Source organism: Talaromyces atroroseus (genome assembly GCF_001907595.1).
Source record: "Talaromyces atroroseus strain IBT 11181 chromosome Unknown scaffold_1, whole genome shotgun sequence".
NCBI lineage: Eukaryota > Fungi > Ascomycota > Eurotiomycetes > Eurotiales > Trichocomaceae > Talaromyces > Talaromyces atroroseus.
The window spans coordinates 220,137-240,470 of NW_017971433.1; the positions used below are offsets into that span (position 1 = coordinate 220,137).

The 20,334-nt window shown below is 46.5% G+C and overlaps 6 protein-coding genes across 6 annotated transcripts; 4 read left to right on the top strand and 2 right to left on the bottom strand.

Moving 5' to 3' along the window:
- Positions 1-2,221: 2,221 nt before the first annotated feature.
- On the top strand, positions 2,222-3,675 carry UA08_01156 (hypothetical protein; the record flags this gene model as incomplete). Its single annotated transcript, XM_020261069.1, has 3 exons — positions 2,222-2,450; positions 2,529-3,582; positions 3,648-3,675. 3 exons carry the CDS (start codon positions 2,222-2,224, stop codon positions 3,673-3,675), a joined length of 1,311 nt encoding a protein of 436 aa, XP_020123462.1.
- Positions 3,676-6,795: 3,120 nt separating this feature from the next.
- Positions 6,796-7,299, bottom strand: UA08_01157 (hypothetical protein; the record flags this gene model as incomplete). The annotated part of the gene is made up of 2 exons (XM_020261080.1): positions 6,796-7,064; positions 7,242-7,299. 2 exons carry the CDS (start codon positions 7,297-7,299, stop codon positions 6,796-6,798), a joined length of 327 nt encoding a protein of 108 aa, XP_020122852.1.
- A 1,029-nt stretch (positions 7,300-8,328) lies between these two features.
- UA08_01158 (hypothetical protein) lies at positions 8,329-9,229 on the top strand (the record flags this gene model as incomplete). Its single annotated transcript, XM_020261091.1, has 3 exons — positions 8,329-8,639; positions 8,754-8,906; positions 9,145-9,229. The coding sequence occupies 3 exons, from the start codon at positions 8,329-8,331 to the stop codon at positions 9,227-9,229; spliced, it is 549 nt and encodes a 182-aa protein (XP_020123453.1).
- A 1,795-nt stretch (positions 9,230-11,024) lies between these two features.
- UA08_01159 (hypothetical protein) lies at positions 11,025-14,313 on the bottom strand (the record flags this gene model as incomplete). The annotated part of the gene is made up of 6 exons (XM_020261103.1): positions 11,025-11,993; positions 12,066-12,229; positions 12,486-13,156; positions 13,214-13,451; positions 13,517-13,927; positions 14,067-14,313. The coding sequence occupies 6 exons, from the start codon at positions 14,311-14,313 to the stop codon at positions 11,025-11,027; spliced, it is 2,700 nt and encodes an 899-aa protein (XP_020123454.1).
- A 519-nt stretch (positions 14,314-14,832) lies between these two features.
- On the top strand, positions 14,833-16,235 carry UA08_01160 (Conidiophore development protein hymA; the record flags this gene model as incomplete). Its single annotated transcript, XM_020261114.1, has 5 exons — positions 14,833-14,940; positions 15,001-15,061; positions 15,111-15,583; positions 15,665-15,937; positions 16,005-16,235. The coding sequence occupies 5 exons, from the start codon at positions 14,833-14,835 to the stop codon at positions 16,233-16,235; spliced, it is 1,146 nt and encodes a 381-aa protein (XP_020123281.1).
- A 1,155-nt stretch (positions 16,236-17,390) lies between these two features.
- Positions 17,391-19,804, top strand: UA08_01161 (hypothetical protein; the record flags this gene model as incomplete). The annotated part of the gene is made up of 2 exons (XM_020261125.1): positions 17,391-19,322; positions 19,409-19,804. 2 exons carry the CDS (start codon positions 17,391-17,393, stop codon positions 19,802-19,804), a joined length of 2,328 nt encoding a protein of 775 aa, XP_020123280.1.
- Between the last annotated feature and the right edge of the window lie 530 nt (positions 19,805-20,334).

Genomic DNA, 20,334 nt, shown 5'->3' on the forward strand with positions numbered 1-20,334 from the left:
TTCGCGTATCTCAGTGGTCCGCAGGTTGCGTCTGTCCAATTGCGGGGAAGAAGATGCGAGATGGAGGCTCTGTCGCTTTTTACTTGTACTTTGGGGAAATCATAAGAATTGTAGCCTCGCATAACTATTCCTCAATTACATTCAATCATCGCATCGGAAATTGCGTGCCTTGCGGCATGTCCAATTGATATGCTCATCTGTCACTTAAGTTTTGGATCTCACATGAAGGAAAGAAGCAAGGGTAACAATGCGCTCTGATTGAAAAATCATCACTAATTATCCAAATAAAGGGATTTCTTGGAGACTGGCTAGAAACATGAATGAGCATAAAAATTTCTAGTCCGGAAGGCACAAGACGATAAGATCACTAGGGTTGCATTTAGTTTATTGCGATTACCAATGTGGAATACGACTGTTGAAGCCGATAGGAATTAACTCGCCCCTTTCGTCGCAGCAAGATACTCCATCTATCAATGTCGTAGTTAAAAGTAATTGATGGTTTAAAGTGCCACGAAGATTGATCGAATTGCTGTACCCACTCGTCAAGTGGATGCGCCGATGTGCTATTCTTTACAGACGTGGATTAATAGGATAACCCATGTAACCTTGGAAGCCAACTTTAGTTGACAGGGTAAACAATAGCAGACAGTGGAAGTGGATCGTTATTTTTTCAAAAAAAAAAAAAAAAAATTTTCAGGCCTCTACTCCTCTATTTACATATATTTGCTTGTTTCCACCAGTGTGTACTTTAACTAGGTACTCCTCAGAAGGATTACAATCGCTTGTACCTCGACATATCAAGCTGGAACTCGTTTGATGTCCTTCACAATAACGTTCACATTCTTTTATTTGGAACACAAAAATTGGACAATTCTATTCTTACAGTTTCAATGGTCGCCTTCGTCATATTATTATAAAGTCAACTCAATAGTTCCATGTAGCTAATAGCAATAGGCCAGTAGCATGTAAGCACTTGTAGCATGAATCCTGCGAGCCCAACAACTTGGCACCAGGTGACAAAGGTGAGCAACAAGAACCGTTATTGAGTGATGTTGCCAATGGTCATCACTATCAACTGTGACTAACAGAAACTGAAAAACTGTCCGCGGATGACGATAGTCAAGATCATGGTGATTGACTGCCTTTTATGTATAGTGAATGTGTCGTCATTGGTCCACTTGGCCGGGTAAGGCCCGTTTTCGTTACTATTCTGGGAACAGGACAGCATCATTAGACAATAGAAAGCATAAGGCATAACCTTGGGTCAATGAGGCGAAAATAATACTGTCCAATCCAACTGTGGTCCACTGTCTTCAATCCATATTCTATTTAGTATTTACGTGCACATGTGTGTGTGTGTGTGTGTGTGTGTGTGTTTGTTTGTTTGTTTATTGCTAAAGTGTCGATGCTTTCAATTGGCTGGCGATACCCGAAGAGTTCCTGAGATGGGTCTGGTAGCCAATCAACGCATGCAGAGTGAAACATTCTCATCGGGCAAGTAAGCAACAGTGGATCTTGATCAGACAAAAATGGGCCTAGACCCACTCTAGTCCCAATTATGTGCTAACAAGCACTATGGTTGGCTGCAGTTCCTTCCACATACATCATAGCGCGACAATACCAGGCGCTGATTGGCTAGCTAGCAGAGCCCGGATTGCTCGAGAATCCCGGGGTGAATATCCAGTGATCCACGTTATCGATAAGTCAAGACTCAACCAAGACATCAATGCAGCTAGACAAGGGCTGTCTCATCCTTTGTCTCACTGCTCTGCAGCTATCAGACCAGGTACGATGGAAAGGGCGAAAGAGAGATGCGAAGACCAAGACAAATACGACCGTTCCTTCGAGCCTGATTGAGCGAGTGGGCCGTACGATCCTCTCAATGGAGCATCTTCCGTCAGCTTCTCCGCAGGAAAGCCTCTAACATGACGTGTATAGTTTTCCTATTTCCTGGTTCGTCTTCTATGCTGGCCTTGTCGGCTTGCTCGGCTCTGCTCTCTGGGCAAGCCCTACTTGGTACCCTGGGTCCGTTTTCCAGAAGCATGGTCTTGAACTTGCTTCCCGGCTAACGATGCATGACGTTGCCCAATTCCCACTCTTAGTTATAAATACAAAGACGTTCAGCTCCCCGTGCAGCTAGGCAAGAGATCTTCGGGCCCTTACTGTCGTTATCAATTATATTTCTTGCGCAATAACCTTTTCGACACACATCCCTGGAGCAATGAAGTCCTTCGCTACTCTCGCGGCATTCGCTGCAGGTGCAAATGCCCTAGCCATCCGGTCTGACAGTTGTTGTTTTGAACTGACTGCTTCCGGCGGTGCTTCTGGTACTCTCGGTCAGTTGAGTGATGGTCAGAACCGGATCGGTGGTGGTTTGCCTCCAGCCACCTACTGCATCAGCTCCAGCGGCATCATCACCGACAGCAATGGTCGTGGGTGCATCCTCACACGTGAGTACCCTCTCTTAACACTTTGAATAGATAGTATGAGAATGTTGACTGAGGGGCTAACACTTGATTTTCATAAAGCTCCTACCACCCAATGGCAATGTGATGAAGGGGCCACTGGCACCTCCGGATTCTCCGTCACCGGCTCTGGTGATCTTGCCTACAATGGAAACACCACTTTTGTGGCCTGCCAGACTGGGGACAACGGCGAATTGAACATCTACACCAATCCTCCTAGTGCCGATGTGTCCGGTTGTGTCGATGTAACTCTTGAGGCCGACAAATGCGCAGCCCCTACCTCCTCGTCCGTAGCCCCAACCACATCATCATCAGCAACTCCAGTACCAGTCTCGTCTAAAAGCCCCTCTGTTGTGGTGGTTACTGTCACGGACACTGTCTGTGTTGCCTCTTACAGCACTACACTAGTCCAGCCAACCACTTCAGCCACCCCGGTGCCTGTGACTACGTCTTCCGCAGTTGAGACTAGCACTACTCTAACATCTACCTCAGTTGAAACCAGTACTACTCTGACATCTTCTACCCCGGTACCCGAGACTTCGTCCTCCGTGGTTGAGAGCAGTACCCCTCTGACATCGTCCACCCCGGTTCCGGAGACTACAAGCAGCACCACTCCAACATCTACTAAAACTGCCACCCCAACCAGCAGCGCTACAACATGCGGCACTAGCCTAGTGTCGGGTAGCTATGAGTACCCTCACCTCATTATCCCCATTGACTCTTCTTCTCCAAACACCGCTGCTGGTACCCAATACAATGGGGAAATAAGCTCCACTGTGTCAACTATCTTCGATTTCGATATCCCAGCTTCCGACTCCGGAAAGACCTGCTCTCTCGTTTTTCTTTTCCCCGAACAGCAAGACCTTGAAACTTCTTCTTTCACCTTCAGCGGTGATGGCAAGATTGACTTCGCCGAGCTGAGCTCTCCTGCCACTCAATCTACAACCTACAACAATGCTCCTTCTGTAGCACAGGACTATGGAGTGTTCACAGTTGCTCCGGGCAATTCTTATGTCATTTCCACTTTTGATTGCCCTGCCGGTGACCGCGTGGCCTACGAATTGAAGAACGCTGGTTCTACCAACCTGACTTACTTCGAGGACTGGAATCCTTCACCGTATGTTTTTGCCTACTCCTTGCTCTTCTCTATTTTTGTGAATACGCTTACTAACTATGAAACAGTATCGGTCTCTTTATCACGGTTTGCTAAAATCATGAGTAATCATGGGGTCATACCCTTTCCAAAAAGAAAAAAAGAACAATAATTTCAAAATCGTCTTGATTTTGAGATACGTCTTGCAATGAATAATAAATGATATGAATTGGCTTTCAATGTGGATGGAATTTGAAATTGATGTTCCACGAGTTATCTCGAATGGTTTGAAACGGAACTATGACTATATCGTGATGATGATGAAAATATTTATTTATGCGAGATTATTAAATAACCAGTAATAAGCAAAGAACATAATATAATTTTTTTACCTATCCATGTCCAGTCAATGACGCACCTAGGTACGCTTTTTTGATAGAAAGAAGTGATATATTCCCATTCCCCCCGTCCTGTCAAGAACATTCTGATATCGGCGGTTCTCTAGTAATTGTTTATTAACTGATATAAATACTCCAACCGTTTTGTTAATATGTATCTATGTTACTTTGGACGTAATGCTGACAATGCTATCTAGGTACTGAGAGGAATTCTAGAATGATCTCCCTATATTTCCATGTGACATCGATATATGGCTTCAATCATTCTTTAACAAATGTCATGTAGAATAGTCGGTCTCGGAATAGGAACCGTAGTAAATTGGCTTTTCATAGATGAAATTATCTAGTCCCCAAGCTAGGGCGATGGTTTCCCTTGTCTTCACATAGCCCTAATCTCGTACTTAACTACGCCCAGAATTTCATCCGAAGTAATTTCCAGCAATAAGACTTTTCCTTATTTGCAATATACTAGCGAGTTCTCAATTCTCAATGAAATCGAGCTTACATAATAGCAAGCAAGGCACCTAATATGCTAACGAAGATGTCAACATAGCCCTAATCGTGTATGGTAGGTCGTATTAGGGTGAAAATAACGAAGGACTTTAGTAAGTACAACGATCTTGAGCAATATAAATGCTAACAAATTGATTTGTTTTTAATGCTCAAGTCAAGGCTCGTAGATACTTCAAGATGATAATAAAATGTATACTAAGGCACAGCGTCAATGATCAATGTCTCCAGCCCATCACTTTATAATCAGAACTTAGCCAAGAACTCATCAGGGTTGATAGTCTACTGTCATGCTTAGTACAAGTTTAAATATAAAAAATTGATGACTTTATAGCTTATCTAGCCACAAGAGAGGTGTTGGTAGAGAAAATCCATTTAGCGGTGAAGAAAAGTTTAAGTTCCGTTGCCCCAATTCAATACTAAGCCCAATAGAAAAGGCCCGATGATTGGACTATTGGGTTCTAGTACATCTAGGTTGCTTTTAGGTACCAGCTTCGTGTCTACGCACTGTAATCCTACATGTACGACAGTTGTTATAGCCTGCCTGTCCATATACTCTGGCCAAATAAGCCTCGACGGAAAAGCTTACTTCTAGTATACCTGCAACGATATCTGTCTTGGGAGAAAGCGAATTCTACATTAGGTCATTTAAGGCAAGAAAGATTGGTTTACCATCTTGGATATGCCGTGGTGTGTATGGTGGGGGTTCGGTGGACGTGGCACCAGGAGGGGTGTTTTGTTTAGCTGTAACTGCCCGTACGTGTTATTGGCAATTATAATATGAAATCAATATGGCTAAATCGTTTCCAAGATTGCATGGTAATATGTAACAACCGCTCCGTCATCAAAGGGAGTATATATACTCCCTGAATCAGGGATTATCCCCAGAAAGGAAAGGATAAACATAAGGAAGAGATGAATGGAACGAGTACCGTAGAAGTCTTGGCACCCAATGCGACCTTTTTCATGCAGAAATGGCTCTAGTGTGAAAAGAAATAATATGTGAGCATGCGTTGTTCAATCCATATTTACGTTACCGGCATCAACCCTGTCCCGAGGACACGGTTCCTAGCCTTTTGAGTTTTTGTTTCTGTACTTCATATAAATCAGTCAGCAGGAAATGAGTCATGCATATTTTTGAGCATGTCTGCACTTTATGCGACCCACGAGTCTGTGACATGGCGTTGACCAGGCGAAATCGTTTGGGATGAAACATCAGAAAGGTGAACAGAAGATGAAATACCCCAAATTGCTGAGTATGGCGGCTTTTTATTACAGGCTCTGGGCAAATAAGGCTGCAATAATACGCCTTGGCTGCAAGACGCTGATAGGTTGTGCCTGGTTTCGCCAAATCATACATGCAGCAAGCAGCAGTAGCATCGGGATGAGTTGGCGGAAGCACGAGCAAGCGGGTCTAGCTTCACTGATCCACTGAAGGCAAAGGTTCCGCAGTCAGGATCTTGTGGAGGATATGAATTGTAAAATAGAATAAAATCACGCATAGCTTTGTAGCTAGATTGTAAATTGATTCTATTTCAAATGTCCGTTCGCCTTCGGGTGTTTGCTCATAACCAACCAGTCTGATAGTTTTAGTTTTCGCAAACATGCCTTGCCATCATGAAATTATGAAACAGTAGAACTCCGGAGACAGCCTTGATAACTCACAGTTGTTCCTTGATTCTGGGACGGATATTTGATCCAATTGAATTATTGGGGATTTTTGATGCTGCTGCGGGTAGAAGGAGTGGTAGGTGAAATTTCAATTCGTTGCCGAATGATATGCCAGCGATGATTATTCGCGCCCCAGCAGAGCACATGCCTGGGATCATCGAATTCTGAATCACAGCCGCAGATATATGGGTAGAGTTGTGCTAGATCGTCGACTCTTGTATTCACGGTCTTTCGCCCGATATTTGGAGTTGTTTGCAACACCTTAGACATGCCATCCAACCTCGGCCTGCCCGACGCGATTCTAACACCATAATGCCAGTGAAAATCTTCAGGCAGCACGTCAGGCTCGGAGTATAGTAAATGTAACTTAATAAGTTAACGTAGGTCGAAGCCTCAGCCAATGCCAAGTACGCGTGCATCTTTCGGGCACCATTCATGTCCTTGCAGAAAACTTTGCTGCTTCAATGCTCCCTAATGCACCACCAACCAATAACGCAGAAGACAGGTGGCAATACCTTTGAGCCATCCAATCTGCTGTGCTTGACTGAACGCGCCTAGAGCGTTTGTGACGCCTCTGATGCTGTCAGCCGTCACGGCGGTTGCCGTCCGTCAAGTACCGTTGTTTTGGCAGCAAAAGATTCTGCAAGAGCCCCGACGCTTATCTGCGGAAAGCTGACGTAACCGTAGAACAAATAATACGAAATGCCTCCCGTTGGGCAAGCAGAATCAACCATTTTCCGCAACAGAATTCGATAAAGAGCCTCCCATCGTAGAGCATGCCTGTGTCTTGGGGCTGCTGATGCAGCGGCGTTCCGCAGCCTGTCCCGCAGTGTAAATCCTTTAGCCAGGCCATGTTCCTCGGCTCCTCCTTCTGGCCTGATTCTGACTTTGTTCTCACTAGGCGAACGGAGGCCTTTGGGCCTGATGCTGCGCTTTGTCATTTCACAACACACAACAATAGGCACCAAAGAAAGTACCAAGAAAAAAGTACTAGTGGAAATGACGCACTTATTCGATCTCATGTCATCTGTTGGCTTGTTAGAAAGAGTCCTAACTTGCTCACGGACGCAGACGGCCAAAACAAAAAAAGAAATACATACGTACCCCTGCGAACACAGCCGATAACCTGTAATCCATATTTCTCACATCCTTGTATGTCCATTCTGAATCTCATGTCGCCAATGTCCGCAAGATCTTGGATATTTCTGGCAATATGACTTTGTGCAGTATATTGCACAAAATCCGAACACAATGTGGCCCCGAAAGTCCGAGAGCTTCTCTGGAGCAACTTAGGACGTCCAACCCCTTTTCTTTTATACTCACATCACGCCATGCCCTAAAAATGTTTCCCCTCTTTTGCCCCCCTCTACTTCCTTAGGCATCCTAGAGATTTTGGGTAGCTATCTCCGCCAAATTCCGCTATGGGCCCAGCGAAATCTCTGATAGCACAACCTGTTGTCCAATTGAACACAAGCCAAGGCAGCGGGCGGGAGAAAACGCCGGCGGAAACATACTAGTACCAACCATCCAACCTCCTCGCTACTTTTACCGGCCTCTGAGAGGATCAATTTCGATGGCTAGACCGGCGGGATGGGGCTTTGGTGGGGGTCTATAGCAAATGAAAGCACACATGGCTTGAATTTTCCTTTCCATAATCCCGACTCGGAGCGGGGTCGGGGGGCGAGGAGAGAAGCGAATTGGCTGATAGACTAATTTGAGGAGGATTTTGAGGGATAATTGGGATGGCGGAAGGTCCAAAGTGCCTCCCTGGGGTTCATCGCGGTAGTCCTCAGCCTGTTATCTCTCCCCTCCTCCCATGCACACCCCTCTCCTCTTCTCATGGACCATTGCACGCCGGTTTCGCCCTTGTCTTCGGAAAGAAGACTCTCCGACCATGGGTATAAAAGCCTAGCTCTTTTCCTCTTATCCTCCGGGTCCTCCTTCTTCTTTTCCTATCACTCCGTCTTCCTTTTTAACAACCTCTTTCTCTTCGAACGAAGACTTGTCTCACGTTTGCTTGATACCATAACCCCTTTACACCTCCCTCCTGTTTTCAAGGAACATCTCTTGGTTACCTTGACGTCGTCATCAATTTCCTCGTCATAGACGCCGGCCCGAATTGACTCAAGCATATTGCCCTGCTTTGATTTTGTTGCTTACGCTCAATTCGAGATCTCCCCGTCAACTCATTATGGCTACCCATCAATATTATCAGCCAAGCATGGCTATTAACGTGCCTTCAAAGGCACCATCGGCTCCAAGCCTCTACCCAGTTGGTCGAGTGGCTGTTCCGCCGACGGATTTTTCAGATAGCAGCACCACCGCTGGCAGCCGCACGACCGGCTATAGTGCCAATGCCAGCAGCTACGCTGGCAGCATCAGCGGCGATTATGATTCCAGCACAATGTCCGGTGTTGACGTTGTCGACATGCTAAACGACCGTGTGCACGATTCATTCGATCCGATACCGCTTGATCGGGGGCTGGCCATGCAGGCGCAAACGTAAGTTTCTGAGAGCTGCGAGTTGGCAGCGATATTCCGAAGCTGCCGCGTCGCTTGTGTAAAGCAACAATCCTTGGTGTTCGAATGTAAAGCGCTGACGATGATGCCGAATAGTTCGGGCAATCTGAATGCGAAACAACAAGAATTACTCGAACTCCAGGCGCTTGCCCAGCGTCGCTTAAAAGGAGTGCGCGCCAACTTCAACGACGGGTTGAAAGCTGCAAAGGAGACGAAGCGAGACCTTGAATGGACTCAGAAACGCGTGAGGTGAGTTTCAGCTTTTCGTTATGCAGCAGCTGTCACAGGCATGGCGTCACCCCTTCCCCAGGGTGCATTCCGCTCCGCTCCGCGGGGCGGCGGAGCGAACATTCCGCTCTGTTGCAGTTTCTTGGCGCGCGCTGCATGCAAACGCCAGGAGCGCGCTGGGGGGTGATTGGGCGAAAATTTTACGACGGATTGGGCCGACTTGGACCAGATTGCGCAGCTAACACAAGATTCTGATTAGTGCCCTAAAGGCCAAGGCGGAGAAAGCACACCCTGAGGAGTACCGCCGTGCATCCAGCAAGTACGCCTTCGATGACAACTATTGATCCGTCTGGCGAGGGCGACTCCGACGACGCCACGATACTTGGTGTCGTGACAACTAATGAAACGACGCTAATGAAATTTTACGATTTTGGGTTAAAAAGAGGACCATGACAGTTTCCTGTTCGGGTAGGCTTGTATGATTGTTTCTGTTTCCTGTTGCAGGTTTCGTTTCTGATGGTATATGCTATTGTAATTTCCCTGTTTTCTTCGTGTGGCCTCACCAAGGGTTTTCACGGTTAGCTATGGTTATGGTTATACGGAGTATGGCTGTTCTTGGGCCGCGAATCTGTCTTATATCATGTATATTTTCTTTACGGTCAGATACTATAATACCATACGCAACGTAACTGGTCTTTTGGTATTGCCTCATAGCCCCTCAAGGCGGTAACGTCCCACTAGGTCAGTGTTAGGGCTTTGCTTTCGCTGAAGCGCTCAATTATCTCGTAAGCTTGAGGTTTTCCTAAGCACATAGTCCTAATTAGTAATTATCTAGTCAATTTCTTACTTGAATGACTAATGAGCTAGTCACGCACAAGCTCATACCTATATGACGCCCATGATTCATGCATGTATTGAGGGGCGTTCCACTTCCCCTCCTCTTTCCAAACACCCTTTCCATGCCAATATTCACGACCGTAATCTCTTTTCAACCATCCTATGAACTATTTGGCGTAGGCAAGTCATGCCTTTTCAATCTTTACAAACCATTATCTAGTTCAACTTACTGACTACTTACAGCAGTCACTATCAGCTCCAGGTAGGGAATGATCTCTCTCGAAAAAGATCATCAAGTTCAAGTCGCAATAGTGCTCTGGACGAGTTCCTGCGCCCTCTGTTTGTTTTCGTTGAGCTTATGACCCGATAAACCTCCAGAGGCAAACAAACTAAATCTGAAAATCTGATCTCTATACTATCATTCTTGAAATTGGCTCTTGATACCCGGCCATCCAGGAGATCATAGCGTCGTGATAGCCGCTAGACATTTGAACCCCTTGTCTCATCACATTCCTGTCATGTCACAGCGCATGGATATCAACCTGTCGGTCACATACTAGAATAGCCAATAGCTATAAGTTCTAGGTCTCTTGTATGTCCTTGTTACATCTCATCCCTTTTGACGACTTAGATTAACAAGAGTCGATTAGCGCTAGGATAAATCATGACGTATCACAATGAAAACATATGAATTGGTTACTACGATTTTCAATTTCCTTCGATGATTAATTTAGAATCTTATCCTGGTGAGGAAAAACCTTAATAGTTTAAAGGTTGCATGCTTGGTAATGAACATTGCTTTCCACCGTTGTCTGAAGCGCGAAATTACTAGATGCGGAAACTTTTCACGCTCCGACAGACGTTTTAACAGGAGAACCAGAAAACAGAAAAAGCACAATTCTGAAATGGAATGAGTACCATGCTTCGTGATGAGCTTTCGAAAGAGCCACACGGCTTTAGTATCTGTTATCCCCTATTGTGGACTACATACAAGATCTAAGTGGCACGAACATCGCTACTACCTACGTAGTAGTGTTCCGTCACCTTAATCGGACTAAGACATCCATGGGAAGCGGGATACCTCTCCATTGCACGTTCTTTCGGGATCGTCTTAGTCTCTTTGCGTGAGGCATGGTTCAGCAACTAAGCTGCTATAGAAATAGTATTCCTTCATGCCTAGACAGCCATGAACTGAGCGGTATTGATTTACTATTTCAAACCTATTCGAATCTGAAGAACGAGTATGAGTGACTCGTTCCTTACTACCGATATGTACAAACCCGATATTGTTGCCCATGCAGCTCAGCTACGGTGATGCCGTCGCCGGTGCCGATGCCGAGAATGCCGCCTGATTTCCTCATGAGTGTTATTGTCATGCTTTCTACTACTACCATCGAGGGAGAAGTCTTCGAGACTAGCGGACGAATTTTGAGAACTAGACCTTCGTCGCCGCCTCCGCTTATGCTCGGATCTTTCTGTCCTTCTCAAATCATCTAGCTCACGTAGCCTTTGCTGCTGCCATTCTTTCCGTTCTCGTTGCGCGTTTTTTAGCCCTCGAACACCAGCTTTCATTGCTGCTAGCGGATCATTTGAATTCATACGGGCCCGTTCCCTTTCTTTCCTCATGAGATCTTCATTTCCCCAAACATCGGTGGTTGGCATTGTATCTGATATTTCTCTAGCATTGCTAGACCTTGACGAATACCACGGGGTTTGACCAGCAGACTCTTTGAACCCGGCTGCATTCGAAAAGCGCATGGTATACTGGTCTTCAAGGGCACGTTTCTTCTTTAACTTCTCTGCTTCAGCTTCCACGTTCTTTTCCGCTCGTTTATTTCGAGTCATATCCTCGGTGAAAAGATTAATGTGACCTGCACTATCCGTGATTGAGACGTGCTCGTCTCGTTCCGCATCTTTCCTGTGAGAGGAAAGCAACTCGTCACGTTTCGCATTGTATGAATCGGCGTCTTCTTTCGCGAACCTTATGTCTCGATCCGTATCATTCTCACCAGCAAGTCGCCGCCGCTTTCTATGCCTGCTTTTGTCAAGATCCGCGTCCGATTGTCTGTACGATTCGGTGCGCTGATCAACACTTTTGTCAAGGGCAGGTGGCAGTAAAGGATTTGATGGGCGTTCGCCACGGAGTAATTTTATCCTGTTCTCGGCATCAACCTCTTGCATGCGTCTTTCTTCCTCCTCCTCTTGTGCCTTGGCCCGCGCCTCGTCGCGACGGACGCGCGCTACATTGTCTGGATTGTAAACGTTCCATGACTTTTTACCGAGAAGGTGTCTATTTTCTTAGCGTAAGCAACTTCTACAACTCATTTGAGATGGATTACTTACAAAGGCATCCTGTGCTGAAGGAGGTAAGACGAAGACGAGGAAATTATTCGAAAATGAAGCAGCAGCGATATGACGCGATTGTCGAAGTGTCTCCTGGACATTTCTGACCAATGACAACGGCAAACCGGATGAAGCGGTGAGAAAAGGGTAGGGTGCCTTCGAGCCTTAGAATTAAGTCACCCACCGGATAGTTAATATTACCTCACAAGCCTTTACTTTTACTGCGTCTTGAGAGATCTAATAAAAAGGGTAACTAATTCAGGCAACAAAAATTCTATTCATCATTTTTCTTATCCATACCCACTCCCAACGCCATCGATATAGCGATTTACACGGCAAATTTTCATTGCAGAGACCAGGTTTGCGCTTTTTGGCTTCCATCAAGTTCCCAGCGAACTTCAATATCCAATGCGCGCGAACCTTCCTCTTTCTTCTGGTACCCAACACTACCTTTGATGACCTGTCCCTTTTTCAATGGAACAGCACCCTTTTCTCCATGGTTCACAAGGAGAACACACTGCTGCCAGTGTGTCTCCTTCCCGAACGGTCCAGTGGTGAATGCCACCAGTCCTTCCTTCTTCATATCGGAGGGGAGAGCCTCATTGTTGAATTTGAATGTGGGCGAAGGCATGAAAAATGTATCAAACCATATGTTGAAACCGTCAAGGCCCGGAATGTCTTGTGTAAGTGTCACCTCAAAATCCCTCAAGAACGTGAGCTCCTGAACGGTTATCGTATGTAGAGGTAGGGGCAAAAAGAGGGCCGATGAACCAACAACGCTGTCGGGGCTCGTGGTGGTAACAATTGCCTCATCGTGAATGTTAGCGAGCATGCTCGACATCTCAAAGCCGTAGACGGATTTCCAGAAAGTCACATGGGAGTCCACGAAGTCACAATCAACATAAGGGGCAATGCGCAAAGTGGTATGCGACGGAACCATAAGCCCATCTGGTTTCAGGTAGTGGTCTCTAGCCCATATAACAGAGTCCAACATGGCCTCAAAGAGCAATGCATAGCCCATCCATTCCGATACAATGATGTCGACTTGGGGCACTGGCAAGCTGACTTCTTCGATTTTTCCACGAACACATCTGCAAAGAAGGTCAGTTTGTGTCGGCTAAAGACATATGGAGCTCTCCAACACATACGTTATGACGTTTTCAAATCCATTTTTGTAGACATTTTCCCGAGCCTTCTGGATCACATTGGAGTTATCGACGGCGATAACCATCTTTGCTCCCGCTTTCGCGCAAAACATGGACAGAATTCCGGTCCCACATCCTACATCGAGGACCACCTTGTCTTTGAAAAGGCCCTTGTTGTCATAAATAAAGTCACGGTAAGCATCGGTGCGCACCGAGTCCTTAAGCATCGTCTCGTGGATTGCTAGATAATCATTCGTCAATACTTCTGTTTAGAGCTCTGGGACGAACGAGATTGGTCCAACTAACCGTTGAAAGAGTAGGAAGTGAAGTAGTCAGCGTCGGCTTGTTCGATTTTTCCCTTTCCATGTACGCCAGGCCCAGTCAGACTTCCGTCGATTGAGTGCTCGACCCCATGCAATTGTTCGCTCATTGACTTCTGCACTGCTAATCGATATTCTGAGAACTGGTGCCTTAGTGTTTCTAACTCTTCCTGGAGTTCCAAAATCCGTTTTTCACTGCTTTGATCAGCGTTTGCGCCTTCCGATTCGTCTGTAAGATCGTCCAGGCTATAGAGGAGAGCGTCATCGTCAAGAACCGGCTTAAGGTAGGTGTCATCTCCAAATCGATCCTGGGAGCTGACATCGGGGTTATTATTGCCTTGCTTGATCTCAGATCGTAGATAGTTGACTAGTCGAACAGTCCCTAAAAAGTCGAGATCTAATCACAGTTAGCAGTCTTATCTTCGTAGACACGGATAAACAAGCCAAAGGAAAAAAAAAAGGATGAGGCTAAGAAGACACAAAGCGAACTGCCCGTGCGACATGGACATGGAACTACACAGTGAATGATAACACACCGAGGTCTTTCTGCACCTTAACAAGGTCAAAATTGTACCTTTCCCTGGTATCTTTCAGCATAGTGCGCACATCTGGGTAGACATCTGCACTAAACAACCCCACGACTGCTTGAGTCTCTTCTTCCGGCTCAACATCTTCCCACCCCTCGTCGTCATTGGCAGGGTTCAGGATATCAGACGCCGCGGAGTCGCTATCTGAATATTCATCGCCAACCTCCCGGCGAGCATCTTGCACAGAGGCCGACATGTGGAAAATTGCGCAATCTCGCGCTTCCAGTCTCCTTAGTAGGAATATGGATTTTCTGCCAAAAGAGCACTGGCGAATTTTCAAAAAAAAAAACCCCTTTGCCGCACGCCGTGCAAAATCAACGGATCAAAAAAATAGCAAAGAAAAAAATCAATTTCATAGATCCTGTGCCCACAAATAGACAAGCCCCGCTTCAGTATTAGAAAAAAACCAGGCTAGCGCATCAGGATCCAGTCAGGGTTCATTTGAGCGTTTGGTGGTGGATGTTGACAGTCCGCGGTTTGGCCCAGCGACGGCCGGGACGACAAGCGACCCCGCCTCGCTCACCGCCTGCAAGCTTGTTGTCAAACTGCCCGTTAAGGACTCGCTCTCTACCTTTCGTCTGCTTGTTTACTGAGGTGACTGCATGCATTCGCCCTTTGTCTTTATCGCAACGAGCGGCTTGTCCTAGCTTTCTGGAGACGCTCCTTTGTCTGCATTTATTTCATCTCAAACCTTCCAAAGACACACAGTCCTGCCATGGCTTTCCTCTTCAATCGCAGCGCTCGGCCGCGCTCGCCGTCCGATTTGGCCAAGGCCACGAGAGACCTCCTGTCAAAGTTATGGGAGTTGCCCGATTCACCCAAGGTGTGTAATAGAGCATGTCGGTGTTTGTTAGCATGGAAAGACTGAGATGTGAGACAACAGCTAGAAGACGACATTTCCAAGCAACTTGCTCAAATGAAACTGATTACACAAGGGACACCCGGTAAGTCAGCGCAACGATTATCTCTCAACTCGCTGCTGATACTTTGCAGAAATGGACAGTGCCCCCGCTCTTGTACGGTCTCTCTTTGATTCGGTAATACGGGAAGATCTTCTGTTCGAATTGGCCCATAGCATACGAAACCTACCGTTTGAAGCGCGCAAGGATACACAAACTATCGTCACACATATTCTACGTTACAAGCCGACCAATGGGCCTGGAGACCCACCAGCAATCGATTATATTGTGCATCAACGCCCGGAGGTTATCATCGAGCTCTGCCGGGGCTTTGAGGACCCGCAAAGTGCATTGTCATGCGCTTCAATTCTAAAAGAGGCCGTGAAATTCGACGTAATTGCAGCTCTTATTCTATATGATCAGTCCAATGAACATGAACGCGCGGTTCGGCTTAACGACATCAACGCCGAGCAACCTCAGACGGGGGATGGCATTTTCTGGAAGTTTTTTGAATGGATTGACAAGGGTAGCTTTGAAGTGAGCGCCGATGCATTTACTATATTCAGAGTAAGCATGTGTCCATCCCCGCCTGTATCCGGTGGTACAAGGATACCATTTCCGAGCTAACCGTGCGGCCAACCTTTGAAGGACCTTTTAACGCGCCACAAAACATTGGTTGCCTCCTATTTATCCGCCAATTATAGCCTCTTCTTTGGCAAATACCACAAAGTGCTCATTCAATCAGATTCCTATGTGACAAAGCGACAAAGCATAAAATTACTGGGGGAGATCCTTCTTGATCGCACCAATTATAATGTCATGACAGCGTATGTTGATAGCGGTGATCACCTCAAGGCTTGCATGAACCTCCTTCGGGATGACCGAAAGATGGTGCAATATGAGGGGTTTCACGTCTTCAAGGTCTGTCGTCATGGTTTCATTTACTATTGACGACCGCAGTTGGACTGACGTTAACAATGTCGCGCAGGTCTTTGTTGCCAATCCGAACAAATCAGTGGCAGTGCAAAGAATACTTATAAATAACCGGGACCGGCTTCTTAAGTTTTTGCCAAAATTCCTGGAGGATCGCACGGATGACGACCAGTTTACGGATGAGAAGGCCTTTCTTGTCCGCCAAATCGAGCTTCTCCCCAGTGAACCAATTGAGCCTAGCTATGCGCCTACATCGCGACCCAGTGTGAACGCAGCAGTAGCTTGAGAAACGAAGTTTTCTGTCACCTATTTGGAAGACCACTCTCCCATCTATGGCTTATTGGTTATCTGCAAGACACGAAATACTTAACGACATGACGATTTAAAATAGATGCACTCCTCCTGCTGCTGGTCGTTCCAGCAGCCTGTATTTTGTGAAGCCCGCATTGTTTCTAAAGCGCTTGTGTATTTTCGGCGTTCCAGGAGCTGTTTGTTCTTGAAGACATTCGTCGGCGTTGTTCCACCTTATCCCATTGTCATCATCCTGTAGAAAGAAATGTGTGGGTACCTATACTTTCAAGTACGTGTCCTTCGTACCGGAAGCCTTTGAACATATATAAGGCTTTGGTTTGAATTTCAGTGCGCTTGGGCAGCTTTGTGTGCTCAGATGAATATATGCCAGGAAGAAAAGTTCCGATCAATATTTATCATCCGTGACGCTCTCCAGTGAGAAACATGCCTAGGTGGTAAGCCACCTGGCGACTCAGGCATGCAAACAGAAAAGACCTCACCTACCTCCATGCCAGTCCGACTTACAATGATAATCATAACATAACTAGCATATAGTTAGCACAGTTCTAGAGCCATTACGCATAGCGACTACGTAGAGGAGCCAGGACAGGCTCTTGATTGGTCGCTGCCCCCTAGTGGGGCCACGGCTTGGCGTTGTTCGCCCCTTTCAAGTCTCAACCATGCGAGACTGCCATCTCTCTCGCTTTTCCCGTCTTTTTTCTTGAAGCGCAGGCTTCAATTTCCGCGTAAACTCGCCCCTGATCTCTGTGCGAAAGCTGCGCCCACATCTGTCGCTACCCGTCCGTCGTTCAATCCGGGAGGCTTGGCCGCAGTTAGTCGCAATTGCACAATTTGTCGAGCTACCGCGGCGTCTGAATATAGTATCTGTGCTTGACGGCGGAAATCTTATACTGGCTCTCGACTGCTGCTCATTGAGACTTCTGTTTGGGGTCTTTTGTTCTGGCTTGTATTCTTCTCGTGACAACTACCAACTGGATTACATTTTTTGCAGGATTTCTGTCGGCTTGCCAATTGGCTGATCTTTCGTGGTATCAACCCTCCACCGAGCCATTGAGAGCCAATGTTTTAGTCTGGCGGATCATGCACATGAGGTCTCTTTCCGCCTTGTGAAGTTCTATACGTATACAAGATGCCGGAGCCTGTCCCTCCAGTTCACGCGATAGCATTCGAAGAAACTGTCACATCCACCGCACCCCTTCCTACAAAGTCTGTGTCCGCGTCCATACCCCCGGAAGCAAGTTTGCACGGCGACGAAGCCCAGGTGGACCATAATGTGTCGAATTTAGAGCTTTATGGTGACTCTACAAAGCCTATCAACGGCCATGAATCGAAGGATCACGCGCCGTTACAGTCGGATCGAATTAACAAAGTCATTGGCGCTGAGGAGCAGCGTAGTATAAGATCACCTACGAGTATTCCGAGTATCAAAGTCGATGACGCGTCTTCTCGTCCCAGCTCACGATGGTCTGAACGGAGATGGGGGGTTCTCAAAGGTCGCAAATCAACCGAGTCGGTGCGAGCGCGAACTTCGCCGGCGCCCGGCAGCTCAGACGAGGCTTCTTTCCAGGGAATTACCATGAACATTCCGACTACAAACTTTCAAGATTTGACTCTCGAGTCTATGGAGTTCTCTAAACGCGACAGCGTGATCAAGGACAAAAACTCCGCGGCGGCCGAATCTGCTACAACCACTGATTCCGTTGCCACTTCATCGCCACGTAAACGAAACTCGAGCTTTCTACGTGTCAGGCCCTCTACAATTACCTCACGAGCTGTTTCTGCTGATGAAGACATGCTGTCGCGCCGTGTCAGATTGATGTACGAAAAAGGCGAAGATAACGTGACCGATGCCGAGATTAGCAGGTCAATCGCGGAAGATAATGGCATCTTATGGGAAGAGCCAACCCCAGTCGAGGGCAGCACTGATCAATTTCCGGACGTAAATGGATCCACTGCAGACCTCAAAAACATGGTTTCAGTTGGTGTCAACAGTTCCATCAAGCGAGAGTCAAAGGAGCTTGCCGGAGGAATTGAGGACTGGCAGAATGTAAACGCAGGTGACGTCGATAGATATGGATTTATCATCCAGCGGCCTAAGAACGGTGATACTGCGGAGCCACAATCAATTCAGCGCGTTTCGACGAGCTTGCTTCTTGCTTCTGAATCGCCTCGGCGAAAGAATACATTCAGAAAGTCTCTAGCAACAGCACGAAGCAGTAGCAGATCGCTAGCCAGTAAATCACCAACACGTGACCGCAAAATGTCTGAATCTTCCAATCGTCCAAGTTCGTCCCAAAGTGCATATAGCCCCTCATTAAAAAGATCGCCATCCAAGTTTCGTTATGCAACAAATCGACTACCTCATAACAAAGACCGTCGAATTAGAGACGAGGCGGGGGACATGCTAACACTGCCATTTGAGCTTCCCGAAACCACAGAAGAAATTCCTGTTTCAATGTCCATGAAGAAGAAAGAATGGGAACGCGAAGATAAATGGATGAAGATGGCAAAATCAACCAAAAAGATGCATGATGGAAGTGGCATGACGTTTGAGTTCGATACCAGCAGTTCAAAACTCATAGAACGAACATGGAAAGGAATCCCGGATAGTTGGAGAGCCACGGCATGGTACGCCTTTTTAGAATCCAGTGCCAAAAAACGGGATGGCAGTCCGTCGGCCGGAGAATTGATCCGAGCGTTCCGTGAATATCAGCATATCTCCTCTCCAGATGATGTTCAAATTGACATTGATGTACCACGTACTATCAATAGTCATATCATGTTCCGTCGGCGGTATCGCGGTGGACAGAGGCTTCTCTTCAGAGTGTTGCATGCTATGTCGCTCTATTTCCCAGAAACAGGATATGTGCAGGGCATGGCGGCACTCGCGGCGACACTTTTGGCATACTACGATGAAGAACGTGCATTCGTCATGCTCGCCCGGCTTTGGATGCTGCGTGGATTACAGCATCTTTATAAGGAAGGGTTTTCCGGCTTGATGGAAGCTCTAGGCGACTTTGAAAAGGAATGGCTAGGCAACGGTGAGGTGGCTGGCAAGCTGGTAAGTTGTTCCCTACAGTCTATAACTCTACATAAATGCTCTATTAAGAACTTGATGATCTTTTGATGAACTAACTTTTTTGCCAGAATGAATTGGGTATTCCGCCCACATCATATGGCACCCGCTGGTACTTAACACTGTTCAACTACTCTATACCTTTCCCAGCACAACTACGTGTATGGGATGTATTTATGCTTCTCGGAGATGCCGAGCCGTCTTCTTCGAAATCAAATGTGAACACCAAACATACTTCCAAATCCCATTCTGAACAGACAAGCAGCTCATTTGGTCAGGAGCTTAACGTTCTACACGCTACCTCTGCCGCTTTGATTGACGGAATGCGCGACATTGTTCTAGAGTCTGACTTTGAAAATGCCATGAAAGTGCTCACTAGCTGGGTACCCATCAAAGACATTGAATTATTCATGCGAGTCGCTCGGGCAGAATATAAAGTGCACCACCATCGCAAGAGGAGCGCGTAATGAAACCTATGCTTGGTCACTTTCGTGAATGCTCATTTACATTTTTCGGGCATCGACGACGGACGACTAATACAAGCTCGTGCTATAACTGCTTCCGTTCCTTTGCCTTTACGTCTAATTTCTTCTCGTTCTTTTTGGGACCTCTAATACTGATTCTTCCCATCCCATCTATCGCACTGCCACGTCTAATTTTACTCATTGAAATGATACCCCTTGCTTTTCAGGACGTGAATGAAGACCCTTGACCTACGATACATTTGGCGGGTCTTTTTTTTTTTTTTCCCCTTTTTTGGCACTTGTTGATTTGGGAGGCGGTCCCTTTAATTTGGCACTTTTTCTTTTTGCAAGCCTTATAATTTTATGGTCTAGCATGTGACCCTTATATGTAATTATCTAATATAAAGGAAATGCTAAACTTTGCTTGATTGATAAATAGACTCGATTGTATCCTAGATTCGGTCATTTGCTTAAATTTTGTTCGCACTCGTTTGAATAGATTGTAGGTAGGCACAGTGTATAACATAGATAAA